Source organism: Nymphaea colorata, chromosome 3 (genome assembly GCF_008831285.2).
Source record: "Nymphaea colorata isolate Beijing-Zhang1983 chromosome 3, ASM883128v2, whole genome shotgun sequence".
NCBI lineage: Eukaryota > Viridiplantae > Streptophyta > Magnoliopsida > Nymphaeales > Nymphaeaceae > Nymphaea > Nymphaea colorata.
This window is the reverse complement of record NC_045140.1, coordinates 7,122,679-7,137,625: the sequence shown is the minus strand read 5'-3', so window position 1 is coordinate 7,137,625 and position 14,947 is coordinate 7,122,679. Positions and strand designations below refer to the sequence as shown.

At 41.9% G+C, this 14,947-nt stretch overlaps 1 protein-coding gene across 1 annotated transcript; it reads left to right on the top strand.

The window, feature by feature from the left end:
• Positions 1-258: 258 nt before the first annotated feature.
• Positions 259-8,248, top strand: LOC116251585 (leucine-rich repeat receptor protein kinase MSP1-like). Its single transcript, XM_031625938.2, has 5 exons — positions 259-394; positions 2,968-3,102; positions 3,288-3,435; positions 3,507-3,740; positions 4,055-8,248. Exon 5 carries the CDS (start codon positions 4,120-4,122, stop codon positions 8,038-8,040), a length of 3,921 nt encoding a protein of 1,306 aa, XP_031481798.1. The 5' UTR covers positions 259-394; positions 2,968-3,102; positions 3,288-3,435; positions 3,507-3,740; positions 4,055-4,119; the 3' UTR covers positions 8,041-8,248.
• Positions 8,249-14,947: the final 6,699 nt, after the last annotated feature.

The window sequence follows — 14,947 nt, the reverse complement described above, 5'->3', positions numbered from 1 at the left end:
AGCCACTGTATCCAGCAAGGTGCTGACTCTAGTTTAGTAGGTGCCAGCCCGAAAGAGTGCTGGGACCTAGGAGCTGGTAAGTTGGCCTTTGGTCGAGCTTACTCGATTTATTGACTTGGTTTGAAATCCGATTCGCGGTTGTGGCACAACGGAAATATACAGTAGAAACAGGGGTGAGGGTTTGTTGGTACGGCGGAGAGAGAGGGGGCGTGGGTCGTGGTTTTATAAAAAGAAGAGAGTAGTAACAAACTCAGGCAGTCGGGCTAGCCGACGCTCCTCCCTCTCTCCCCACCGCACGTGCGAAGCGCTGCCTCCTCCGTCCCTCTCTCTCATGCCATCGGTGCGTTCAATGATCGCTCAGAGCTTCGAGGAACCGTTAATGGCGGAAAAGAAGGTTGGCCTTTCTCTTCCTCTCTGAAATTTCTTTACGTAAGGTGAGGTAGTTCATCTGCTCTTTCATCCTCCTAGAGTGTTCCCAGAGTGGAAGAGCAACTCTGTCTCTCTCGTCAACGACGTATAAGCTGGTTTTTCTCTTCTTTCTTCTTCATGGCGAGAAGAAGCTAAGTTGCTTCTTTTCTTTTATCTTCATCTTGTCTCCCTGGCGAGAAGAAGCTAAGTTGCTTCTTTTCTTTTATCTTCATCTTGTCTCCCTCTCCTCCTGCTAACGAGCCATTTATGGAGTATTATCGAGCCTATTCTTTTGAGGAGATGTACTTCCTGTAAATGGAGCCTTTTTTAATGCGCTCAAGCAATCTGCCTTTCTGATGTCTGCACTCTTGTTTATCGTTGATTGTGTTCTACTGAGCGAAGCTTGTACTGTTCCAGTGAGCTAGGGCAGTTCGTGAAGTAACGTAGGGTTTTCTTTTTTTCCCCGTGTATGAGAGTTTGTTCCGGAAGTTTCAGAGAGTTGTGCCCGGCCAATCGCGAAATGAGCTCAATTCGGAGTTTTTGTTCTTTCTCTTACAGTGTTTCAGTCGTTTTCGGCTTCACCTTAACCTTTTCGCTATATTTCTGTGGGCAAAGACCGTCTAAAACGACACCGATACGATATTCCATCGTGATTTCTTGAGAATATTGTCTTGCTTTTGTTGGTTGGCTTGCAGTTTCTTCTTTTACCAAAAATATCTCGTTTTGTTGAGTTTCACTTTTGATATTAGACGATTTTATTTTCTTAGTGTACCGCAACATCAGATATGCTGCTCTTTTCTGGAAATTATTTGAGCAAAACTCTGGATTTGCAGAAGCAAGGCTTGAAGAGCAATAAAATATTATGTACATCCTTTTACGTTTCTCTTTTACGTTTCTTTTCCCACATCTTGTACCGGCATTAATTCTCTTTAGCTGTTTGTTGCTTGCTACCTGTTCCTGCTCAGTCTTAGCGAATACGTTACTCAAGCTGCTGAAAGGGCATTATTTCTACTCATATTTGGTTCAGATGTAGAACAATCTTTTTTCCTTTGCCATTTTTTTCTTGTGAAAACAAGATCCTTGTAATTTTGATCTCCAAGCCTTCGCTACTGGAAATCTTCATCTTGATTCCTGATCAGTGTGTATAATACATTTCTTACGTCTCATGGGGAGCGGTAAATCCTTCCTTGCCATTCTTGCGTCCTTTCTTATGTTTCTCTCGTAGAAGTGCTACGGTTTCCCGGCCTTCTACTTGGCTTTCTACTAAAATGCGGATTTTGGTGGGCATTTGTTTGAATTTTTCATAGTCCTAACTTTCTGACCTCCCTTCTTAGACTTTGCCCTCCTGTTTCTTATTCCATAACTTCACACCACCTGAGTTTATTCTTTTTCTTTCTGGTTATCTCGACGCAGCCGGATTTTGGTTTTTTCCTGTTTGAATGCATACCATTGCATGGATCGAAAGTTGGGGAACTGCACATTTGAAAGTACATTACCATTATGATTTATCAACCTAACGTTGCTTTCTCTTGGGTGGTGAGGGAAAAAGGAACTCTTTTCCGGGATTTCTGTTATCTGAGTTATTGAAGTCCTAAGAGCTGCTCCTCAGTCCTTCCTCCTCAAAAGTATTATAGAAATATGTGTTTGCGGGTGACGAAGCTCTGCTTTTCCTTGTTTAAATGCTAGTGGAGAATTTGTCCTTTCTTTAAACTTGGTTCGTATTCTTCTATTTCATGTACTTGAGTGAAAGAATTTCCATAATCATGGCCTATAAGGTCATGAATACTTTTGATCAAGTGCGATTCCTTTATATATATACATATATATATATATATATATATATATCGAGCGAGAGAGAGAGAGAGAGTCTACCTCGACCGGCTATTATTTGATTTCGCATCATTATTACCCTTCACAATGATTATAACTTTTCTAACTCTAAATTATATTCAGACAGAGAGAAGAAAAAAGGGGTGTTTTTTCCTGCAACTTTTCTAATTTTCAAACAAATGGAACCGAAAGCGAAACTCGCATAACCCAGCTAATCAGATTTCCTGGATATATAAGGGACGCCTGGGCATAGCGTTCTCAGAAATTCGCAAGTTGCCTATAAAAAGCCTTGAGAGAAAAGTGATGCATGGTTTTTCAGTAATTACCGGTATGTGCCTTGCCCGACCGTCTTGCAATGATTCTCAGAAGGCGGTGGTAGTGGAGGCATTTTGTAAACGCGGGAGGCTTCTGGCCATTTTTCTCCGTGACAACTTGCAGTTTAAAAAGGCCGATACTCTTATTTAAGAACATATAAATTGGCGTTCTTTTCTTCCTCTTTGCCCTTTACCCCAGATAGTGCGCCGTCCAGGGGTGCTTATCATCATCCATCCAAATCCTTGTGGTTCCTTTTTTTGTTCTTTTGCTTACCGGGATTCTAGAGCCATGCGCGACTTCACTCTTGTGGTCTTTTCTGTCCATCTTTTCACGCCCGCCGGACATAGCTATGCTAGCTTCTTTATACAGACTTTACTGTCCTATATAAACTAATTCATCTCATCTTTTCTACAGGCAGTGTGAAAGAGGTGTTCTGAGCGCGATGTGTCTACTGCTCTGGCTTGTATCTCGTGAGTGGTCCCTCTAATCCGTGTCTCCAAAGTGGCGAAACTCTCTGTGCAGGATTAAGCGTTGTCTCTTCTACCGGAGGTAGTTTGCCTTCTGTTGTAGTTGCCATGAGCGCAGCCATTACTTTCCTTCGCCTTTTTTTTCTTTCTTGTGTTTTATTTCCGGTCTGTTTCTTCGTCTCTCTTTCGTTGCTTTTAATATGTATACGGAGGCCTCACCTCGGTAGGTCAACTCCTATCTGAATCTGATACGCTTTGATGAATCAGGTGGGCTTCCCTTCGGCGTCCGTGCAGATATGCGTGTGTGAGGAATGCAGCCATCAATGTGAAGTTTTCAATGTTCTTGGGCTGGGGTTGCCATTGTTTTCTTGATATTGGAGGGTGAAGCATTTACTGTTCATCTAGGATTTCCGAGGTATCTAACCGCCTCTCTCTCTCTCTCTCTCTCTCTCTCTCTCTCTCTCTATCACTGATGCGGTTTTCCAGGACGAGCGTAATTGAAAGAAGATGAGAAGAGGTCTGTGAACTGAAGTTTTCGTGGCTCATGTTGGAACTCGAGGTCATAAATGAGGCTTCTTTGGACATGGGCACTTAATATACGCGAGACTTGCACGCTTTGAGTCTTTTGAAGATGCGGCTGTTCTTGCTTCTAAAGAGCGTGATCCTTCTTGGAATCCTGCGCTGCTGACCGATCTTTATGAGAGACGTCGGAGCCTTTTGGTATGCTTTTTCATCCTTTTTTCGTCTTTTACTGTCCTTACGGAGCTGGAGTGTCTCGATAGTCAGGCCCCCATAGTTTTGCTTGTGTGATGATTACGCTTATAATTTTTTGTCAGTCCTAAGTAAAACTATCATTTCTGTTTGATTTCTTCGTAAAACTTCCTCCCTGTGTAGAGTACCTCCAGTCGACAACGTGCATTTCGTTATGTTAAATACTCGAAATGATACTTTTTACTTGATTATTTGGGTCCACCTTTTTTAAACAAAAGCAAGCTTAAAATTTACTCATCTGGTTGTAGTCTTTTTTTTTGCAGTACGTTGCTTTTACGGGTTGATCGTCAAAGAAAACTTTCGGGGAGATAGATTATTGAGATTCAAGATGGAGGGGTTCTTCAGAGGAACGCTAGCTAACCTATTGCTAACCAATGTTTTCTTTCTCATGGTGATCGCCGTCTTATATGTTGTCCATCCTTCCACTTCCACTGTAGAGCCCAGTGCGGATATTCATGCTCTCCTTGATCTTAGAGATGCCTTGGCTGGAAGTAAAGATTCAATACCAAGTTGGTATTATCCCAACTCCTCACCTTGCAATTGGACCGGGATAAAGTGCGCTGGTCTAACTGTTGAGTCCGTAGACCTATCTTCTATACCTTTGCAGAGTGAAATTCCTTTTGCTATCGAGCGTTTCAAGTCTCTCAAATTTCTTAACCTGAGCAGCTGTGCTCTTAGTGGCAGTATCCCTGAAACCTTCTGGACCTTGGAGAAGCTCGAGCACTTAGACCTAAGCAGGAACGAACTTTCTGGCACATTATCTCCTTCTATCTCGAGGCTAGCATTTTTGAAAGAAGTTTCCATTGGATTCAATCAAATTTCAGGCAGCTTACCTTCCTCAGTTGGTGAAATGATGAACCTAACCAAGTTCTCTGTCACCTCCAATGCGTTCGTTGGATTTCTGCCCCCTGAACTTGGCAACCTTCCTGCCCTCGAGTACCTTGACGTGAGCTTGAACTCATTCACTGGTCGAATTCCAGCAACCTTGGGCAATTTGACAAGCTTATTGTTCATGGACTTAAGCCAGAATAGTTTCTCTGGGGAGATCTTCAGTCCAATCGGCCAACTGAACAAGCTGCTGTCGTTGGACCTCTCTTACAACATGCTGACCGGGGAGATACCACCGACGATCGGTGGACTGAAGGAACTTAAAGTTTTGTATCTTAGAGCTAACAACCTGGAGAGCCACATTCCAGCGGAGTTGGGAAATTTGGTGAAATTAGAAGTCTTCTTCTGTCAAAACTGCAGATTGAAGGGCAGGATTCCGGTGGAGATTGGAAACTTGAGGAGCTTAACTAGCTTGGACATATCTGAAAATAGTCTCGAAGGAGAGATTCCTGCGAGCATTGGAAACCTAAGAAACCTGACCTTTTTGTTGGCGACAAGCGCCGGGCTGAGTGGTCGCCTGCCAGAGGAATTGGGTAACTGTGAGAAGCTTCAGGCATTGGATCTATCATTTAATTTTCTTTCTGGTCAATTGCCTAATAACTTGATGCGCTTGGAGACCTTGGAGACATTCATAGTTGAAGGGAACTATCTCTCTGGGGTAATACCATCCTGGATCTCAAACTGGAAAGCAGCTAATGCAGTGAGGTTGGGGAAGAACCGCTTGGAGGGATGTCTGCCATCCGCTGTGGGGGAAATGCGCTCATTGACAACATTGTCCGTTGATGCTAACAATCTTTCCGGTGAAATACCGATGGAGATCTGCAACATTCGTGGCTTAGACCACCTGTCTCTATCGCAGAATCGATTTAGCGGCAATATTACCCACACTTTCCGTCAATGTTCGAGTCTCACAGACTTGGTATTGGCAGGAAATAATCTGTCTGGTGAGATTCCGGCTTATGTCGGGGAGCTACCCCTGGTCACGCTTGAGCTCTCACAGAATGAGTTTCACGGCAACCTGCCCGATGGGCTTTGGACTTCCAAGACACTGCTGGAGATAACCCTTAGCAATAATATGCTTACAGGCGGTATTTCTCCCGAGATTGCCAATGTAGCTTGGCTGGAAAGGCTCATGCTCGACAACAATCTCCTTGAAGGACCTATTCCTAGGGAGATTGGTGAGCTGAAAAACCTTACAAATCTTTCTCTTCACGGCAACCGACACAACGGCCAGATCCCTGAAGAGCTCTTTGACTGCATCAATTTGGTGGCCTTGGATCTAGGAGCAAACAACCTCACAGGTGAGATATCGCGAAAAATATCTCAGCTCAAGCTTCTGGATAATCTTGTATTGTCCCATAACCATCTGTCCGGTGAGATCCCCGGCGAGATATGTTCTGCTTTCCAGAAGGTGCCACTGCCAGACTCCGAGTACACGCAGCACTATGGTGTGTTAGACCTGTCTTTCAACAACCTGTCCGGCGAAATTCCCTCATCAATTGCTCAATGTGCAGTGGTGGTTGAGCTGCTGTTACAGGGGAACAAGCTGACAGGAAACATACCATCACAGCTAGTTGGACTGCTAAACCTGACCTTGGTCGACCTTTCATCCAATTTTCTTTCCGGTCCAATCCCTCAGTTATCGAAACTAAGCAGTCTTCAAGGCCTTATTCTTTCTCATAACCATCTGAGTGGACCTATCCCTGAGGATCTAGGCTCCATCTCTAACCTGGTGAAGCTCAACCTCTCTGCCAACCAGCTCACAGGCAGCTTCCCATCTGCTCTTTCATCCCTCAAGAGGCTAACTCACATCGACCTGAGCCGCAATTTGCTCACTGGACCTCTTTCTTTGGGCGCCTCTGAATTTGATTCGCTCTTCTTCCTGAATGTTAGTGCTAACCATTTCAGTGGCCCCATTCCCTCGACCCTTGCCAATCTTACTTCTCTTGCCGTTCTGGACCTCCATGGCAACGACATTGCCGGGAAATTTCCGTCCTTGCATTCTGATCTCACTTCCCTAACTTACCTTGACATTTCCAACAACCACTTAGATGAAGTCACATTCTCTGATATCTGCGGCATTCCTGGTTTAGTTTTCATAAACTTCTCCGGCAACAACTTCAAGGAGAGCAGCCTCAGCAATTGCGCCAATTTATCAGTAGCCAAGGTCTACTGTGGTGATCACCTCTGCCGTGCTTCCACATACTTACCGGACCCATCTCTGGGCAGGGCTGCCATCTGCGGCATTACCATTGGGTCTACATTGTGCTTCATGGGCGTTCTTTTCGCCATAATCAAGTGGAAAATGCTCAAGCAAGAAGAAGCAGCAGCAGCCGCAGCTGCCACACTTGCAAGCCCCTGTAAAGCTAGACTGGCTGCAGTTGAGCCGACTAGCACTGATCAGTTCATAGTAAAGAAGAGCCGAGAAGAGCCACCCAGCATTAACGTGGCGATGTTTGAGCACCCGCTGCTGCGGCTAACCGTTTCCGACATCTTAGCGGCAACCAACAACTTCAACAAGACCCACATCGTGGGGGACGGCGGGTTCGGCACCGTCTACAAAGCGGAGCTGGCAGGGGACCAGGTAGTTGCGATCAAGCGGCTACATGGTGGCCGCCACACTGAAGGTGACCGGGAATTCATGGCAGAGATGGAGACAATAGGCAAAGTGAAGCATGAAAATTTGGTCCCATTGTTAGGATACTGCGTGTTTGGGGACGAGCGGTTCCTGATCTACGAATACATGCCAAACGGGAGCCTGGATCTTTGGCTGCGCAACAGGGCCGATGCGGTGGAGTTGCTTGGCTGGCCCGTGAGGTTCAAGATCTGCGTGGGGGCTGCAAAAGGCCTCGCTTTTCTGCACCACGGCTTCGTTCCCCACATCATACACAGGGACATGAAGTCTAGTAACATTCTGCTGGATGCCGGTTTCGAGCCCAGGGTGGCCGACTTTGGCCTGGCTCGGATCATCAGTGCTTATGAGACTCATGTCAGCACGGAGCTGGCAGGGACGTTCGGCTACATCCCGCCTGAGTATGGGATGACAATGCAGGCGACGATCAAGGGTGACGTGTATAGCTTTGGGGTGGTGATGCTGGAGCTGCTCACCGGCCGTGCTCCGATCGGCCAGGAGGAAGTTGACGGTGGGAACCTGGTCGGGTGGGTGAGATGTATGGTGGCTAAGGGCGACGAGGCATGCGTCCTGGATCAGTGCGTACTGTCTGATAGGTGGAAGGCGCAGATGCTTTGCGTGTTGCGAGTCGCGAGGCTTTGCACGTCTGATGACCCCAGCAGGAGGCCCAACATGCTGGGAGTGGTGAAGATGTTGAAGGAGATAGAAGATGGGCCTTACTCGGTGTAGCCTATATCAGATAATCCCATGCGATACGTCCCCGATACGGCGTGGAGTTGTCGAACTTGATATTGCTTTTTCTTGTTGTGTAGTTCCTGTTTTAAGAAATCACCTAAACGGTTGATGGGGATATGTATGTGTAGCTTTATTAATCTGTCGTTGTATCGTCGATATAGGGACGGACAATAGCACGGACATACCTCTGTGTCTTACCCTAGCTGCTAGTGTCACTGGCATTACCTGGTTTACCTATTGTTGCTTGCCCGTGTTTGAACGAGCACTAGCTGCCCTATAGTGAGCATTATTTGCGACTAGATCGTGCCGTGGTAAAGGCTATCGGAATAAGAGACAGAACTAGATTCGTGTGGATCCTCAGCTGGTTTAGGCACAAACTCAATGCCGTGGCAACAAGGTTGAGTTTGTTTCTTACATCTTAGAATGGAGTGACAGGAAGAGGTTTGATAAATGTATCTGCAAGTTGATGTGACAAAGCAATATGTTTGACTTGAAGCTACTCCTTAGAATACAATCACACAAAATGAACGTATAGCTCACCCTATTTGCTTCATCCATAGAAAGTCTTATATGTAGCACTAACATTTGTTGCACCATAGAGTGCGTTGAAATGAGGATGAACATTTGAGCTGTTGAAGTAAATACTGTATCCAAATGAGTTCCGCTGTTGAATTTGCAATTGAGCGGTATTTGGGTTTAGTGCTAGAGCAATCAACTGTGCGTTGTTTCTTGGAGCTCAAGATAATAATTTTGGACCAAGAAATGTCGCAGAGCTTCTGGTAGACTCTTGTCATCAAGGCATCCTGCGCAGTCTTTGTAGGAATAAGTATTAAGAGCAAAGGAATAAGATGTCCGTTTGATGTAAAGTAGAATTGTTTTGACAACAGTGCAATGTTATTGTCGGATGATGCACAAATTGACATTTTATTAACTGAGAATGGTAAGTCTGATTAGTAAGGGTCAAATATTGAGTCCTCCCGCAATGCTGCAATACTTAGTTGGATCCATATAGGCCGGCTGGGTCCCTTGTCCAAGAGCATGTTAAGATGACATTGATGTTGGCATGGGCTTCATGCCACTCATCTTAGCTCCATGAAGTAAATCGATAGCATACTTCTATTGAGATATCATCAATCCGAAAGACATACACATAGCTTCGATACCCAAGAAATAGTTGTTGGGTTCTAAATCTTTTAGAGCAAATTTATATTTACTAGAACAAAAATGTGAATGTGACCACATTTATAAATATATAGAGACGTATCAGTCCTTGAAGTCTGAAAACCAAGGGAAATTAACACCAAGCTGAGAATTTTGGTACCAGGCCATAGGTGCCTGTTATTGAGTTTGCACACTAAAGATTTATCACCTTCAAAACCTGGTGGCTGATATATATACACTTATTCATGTAGCACCCCACTAAGAAATGCATTATGCACATCTAGCTCACAAAGATCATAATTTAAGGAGATAGCAATGGACAATATATAGTGTGGATAGTCGTAAGCTTCAGTAACGGACTGAATGCTTCAAAGTAGTCTATTCTAGCTTTTTGAGTATATCCTTGAGCAACCAGCTCGCTTTGTAGCGTTTTTGCTGATCCGTCAACAATCTCTTTATCTGATAAATCCATTTGCGGCAAATGAATTATGATTGCCTGGGCAAATTTCGGATAAGGACATCATTCTGGCTTCATGGCCACAATCCAATTAGGATTTTGAGTCGCTTATTTGTCAATACGTAGCTGGTTCGGTAATATTTTTGGGACTTGAACAAAAAGGAAAGTTGATAAAAAAAACAGCATGTCTAGAGACAACAATCTTACGAGTAATGGGGTTTAGGCAATAATTTCATTTATCATTTGCACGATAGTCTAAGAAAAGACGCTGGTCAACTTTGAACTGTAACTTGTTTTCTCTATACTCCTTTAAGTACATGTAGCATGCTTATCTATAAATCTTGAGTAGACCAGAGGCTGCTTAAAAACTAGTTCATATGGACTCTTTTGTAATTGAGATGACTTAATTCGATTTATAATGTGGACAACCACAAGAATGGCAAAAAATCCAATTTTTTTGAGTAACATTAGCTTGGCTGATTAGACAAAGATCCATATCAATTATGTGTCGGTGTGTGCATTAACAGCACCATTTTGTTCACGAGTGTGCATGCATGAGAGGCGACGCAAAATTCCAATGTTATAAAACAAAAAATCAAGCAAGTATATTTTTCACCTCCATCGAATTGAAAAAACTTCATTTTTTTCTGAAAATATATTTTTAACTTTTAGTTTAAAGTCCTTGAAAGCAGTTAAAACATCAAGCTTGTGCACAATAAAATAAATCCATATATACTTTATAAAGACATCCACAAAATAAACATAATAGTGGTGCTTTGTGCGCATTCTCCCAAGCATCAGAACCACCAATTCCAAAGGAGCAGAATTCATGGATTGGTTACCAAGAGATAAATGTCCATGGATAAGATTTTTGTTTAGCTTGTGACAGGCAATGATTAAAATCAATGAAATAATGTCCACCATGTGATGGAGCTCGAAGTCCATGAAAAAAAAAAAAAAAATAACTACTCATGATGAAAACGCGACGTTGCCAAAATGTAGCCTACCAAAGTATAGCAACTTGGTTACATTTTTTTCTTCACCAGATTTAACAGGAAGAGCTTGTGACATTATTTACCAGTTGAATTTTAATAGAGCTTGTGAAGAAAAAGGGACAAAGACACATATTGCAAGCAGACTTTTGCAACTCTACTGTTGAATTGTCAAATGATAAGGCTAGATGAAGGAGATCAAATCAAGAGAGCATACTCCAGAATATACATCCATATATGAACGTGCAATGAAAGTTGTTTTCTCTACATCCTCTTTGGATGTTCAACGAACTGTAATGGCTGAGAGAGATGTGCCTTAAAAGGTGGTCCTTTACGATGGTTCCCGCTACCAATAGTTAATACCGTTACACCTTAAATGTGGATTTCTTGATTAACAAAGAAAGAAAAAGCAGAAAATGCAAGAAAAATATCACTCGTGCTACCCTTCCTATAAAAAATAGTTACATCTCCCTCTGTTCTTCCTGACTTCGTCCTTTTCGTGGACGAAAAGACTAGCTTTTCTGTCTCGCAATTTTTTTTTTTAGGTTTTGTTTTGATAAATGTCAAAACTTGACAACAGTTCTGCAACTCATCTCTGCCCAAATACTTTCCAAATGAATGGTGATGCACCATTCTTCACTCATCTCATTGTCTCACAATTTCCGTTTGTTATGCATTCTTTTGGGGGTTTGAAGATTCTTCACCTAAATCTACCACTATCAATTTACTACAATGCATTGCACTAATTAAGATTTTTTGCCAAATTTCAAAATAAAATTTGAGATTGATCCGGATCGAGATCTAAGCGCTCAAATTTTCAATCGAGATTAAGTTTCTCATTAGTGAAAATTAAAATCGACAATGATCTAGGTCAATCAAGCAAAGAGTTGCTCAAGCGAGCTTTACTCTTTTCATCATTTTCGAAATGAACTAATCGTTTTTTCGAAATAAAGAAAAATCGAAGAAGTGTCTAAAGATTAGACGACTTCCTTGATCTCTTTTAGAAATTCCCGCAAGACAGGAGAGAACAGCCTAAAATAGGCTTGCCCTTCCCCTATTTTCAATTTAAAATAAATGAAACAGGATTCAAAAATTAAGAATCATATTTTTTATTTTTATATCAAAAATAGGAAATGGAGGATTGTCTTTTAGAGAACAGCTGAATAACTCATATTTTTTATTTTTTCAATACGTATTCTCCACAATGTGAATAATTTTTTTATGTACAAGAAAGAAAGAAACAGTTGGTCCCTCAGAAACAGCATGGCTATAGATTCCTTTTGCAACAATGATAACACAAATACATTCATGGGCAGAAGAAATATAAAAAAGAACAAACGATCATTATGCATTTATGCCCATGAAAATATGAATAATCAATGCTAGATCAATAACATTAAGAAATTCAACAAAATAAGTTTGATGAAAGTTGGAAGCTCATTTGTCATGATGACAAAATAAAGACAAGATTTGTCATGGGCCAAACAAGCAAGCTGGTTTAATTAAGCAAATAACCTACAATGATACTTTTCTGGATTGGATTGGTGGGTGCTAGTCAATATAAGTAAAAAAAAAAAAAAGAGGAAAAAAAAACCTGCAACTAATGTCCTTTTGCTTGATGTATTTGAAAGATACATAACGTAGAATAAACCATGAATAAAACAATGTTCTCCTTGCTGAAAAACTTTTTCTTTGCCTACTGAAAGGGGTAGATGGAGAGAACGAATCGGCATGCAAGGTTGTGATGAAGAGAATGTGAGAACTACCCACTGTAGGAAGAAAAACAAACCAAACAACAGTCTTGGAGCCAAGAGAAACCAGCCACAACTTGTTCAAATTCATATCATGCATAATAGAGACGTACCATGGTTTTTATGCAATTTCTTGCTTTCAGCAAGTACTATTTTTTCACTAAACACAATTGAGATGGAAACCCAAAAAAAAAAAAAGGAATAAAAGAAGACCGATTGAATGACAGACTTCCTGTAAGGACATCTCTTTAAGAAAGCAAGAATTGGTCAAAATGATCACATTATTAAACTTGAACTGAAACGGAGAAGTTACCTAACATTTGATTAAATCTCCAATGGAACTTGTTCGAAAATATCAAATCCTTACAAGAAAGGAGAATCCAAAAGCAAAAAATGGAAGCAAATACTCATGGCCACGTCCACAAGACTTTAAGACCATGAAGATGAGATGATTTCTTCCATAGGTGAGGTCGAGAGTCCATTCTTCCACAAGCTAAGACAATAAAGCATATATGGCTCCAAGCCATTGACCTTAGGCATTCTAACAAACACTTTGAGTACATCATCAAAATAATGAAGAAACTCCAAATCAGCAACCCCTTGTGTGCAACAACACGATTAAAAGACAAGCCCAAAGTTTATTGTAGTGGAAATCAATTTCAATCATCTATGTTGGCTAGAAATAAATCCCAACTTATATGTCAATTTTGTGCTTGAACGAACCACACCATCATAAATTGTTAGGACATACCAAAGGCTTTTGCTACATGGGCATTAAATTCTAAATCAGATTCTTCTTGGTATCCTGATACAAGTGCTTATCACCAAGTATTTGTGAAGCAGTTCCCTTCCCAATCAGACTATCAAGTATCAGACAATTTGGTGGTCGGAAATGGATCCTCTCTCCTCATTCACGGATCAAGTGGTCTTGTTTGACATGCTAATAATAATGAATTTCAATTACAAATTGTTCTTCATGCGTGTCAAACCAAGAAGAATCTAATGTCGGTTGCCAAGTTTACCTTTGACGATGGTTGTTAGTTTGAATTTTATCCAAATAAATTTATCGTAAATGATGTGCAAACTCTTAGCATATCACATCCAACCAGCGGCCAATCTGGAGCTGATCTTGGAAACTCATCACATGGACAAACACGGGCTGAAGAAAAAGAAAAGAGAGTTGAGGAGAATGGGAATCAATGGTCCCTTGACTACAGCAACAAGAAAAGGGAAACCGTCCAGCCAGCAAAGGAGATTATATCCCAACTCATAAATCAATCAATTTGTAAAACAAAGGAAAGACCAAAGTGGCCTGATGTAACTTCTTCTATATATAATAAAGGAACCTAAAGTGGCCTGATGTAACTTCTTCTATATATAATAAAGGAACCTCACCTAGCCAGATAAGGTGAGAAAGGATTGTCACCTTGTGAGTGACTTATTCTTTTGATTCCCTCTACTTTGATTTTATCATGGTATCAGAGCCATTTCCAAGAAGAGGAAGCTTACCTTGCTGACCGGCGGCACTTAATCCCATCGGAGTTGATTCGGGCGGTGGAACGGGCTGTCGATCAAGGATTGACTGGAATCCTAAGGGGTTGGAGATCATCTAAACAAAGTTTTGAAATTTTTGGAGCTTCCATGAAGAATCTGTAGGTTTTTGAAGTGTTGCTTGTTCCTGTAAAGTAGACAGGGACCTACAAGTAACAGCCGCCTGATTCCGGCAACGAATCCTGTCGGCGTTGTCAGCTCCAGAGACTGCAGAGGTCGAGCAAGGGCTCTTTGGAATCGTCCGCATCTGAGGATTCTTCTTGCAAAATTTCAAGATCTTGATTTTACAAGGGCCATTGGTTTTCAGATGATCCTTAAGCCTGAGAACTCATTCTTCCAATGGTAGGCGGCATATCAACCACTTCCTATGCGATCCCACATCAAAATCAGCCGTTGAGTAGATTTGGGATTTGATCCTAAGTTCCTTGGAGTCCCTCAGACCCAGTTTCAGCTTCATCCGATCATGACGTCAAACAGAGATCTAACAGGGACGTCATTGCAAGGTATTGCACTACTTTTACTGCATGCACCAACCACTCGACAACAATATTTGAATGTCAAATTGACTGCGGACAATTTTTTGTTGTGGGAATCCCAATTTTTGCATCTGTTGTATTCCTATGATTTGCTTGGGTTCATGCCCAAATCAATATATTACTAGTAGTGATGGGAAATCTCAGTCCATTAATCTTGAATATGTGATGTGGATGAAACAAGATCAACTTCTCTTAAGTTGTATTATTTCTTCATTGACTGAAACGGTTCTTGCACAAGTTGTTGGTCTTAAAGACGTCATATGAAGTATGGACTGCTCTTAAACGGTCATATGCTGCCCATTCTCGATCAAGAATCATCCAACTCAAGGAACGACTACAAGGCCTTCGGAAAGGGAACTTAACTATGGATGACTATTTCTATAAAGCCAAGATGTTGGCACACCAACTCGCGGTTGCTTCAAAACCAGTAGAAGAAGACGATTTAATTATGTA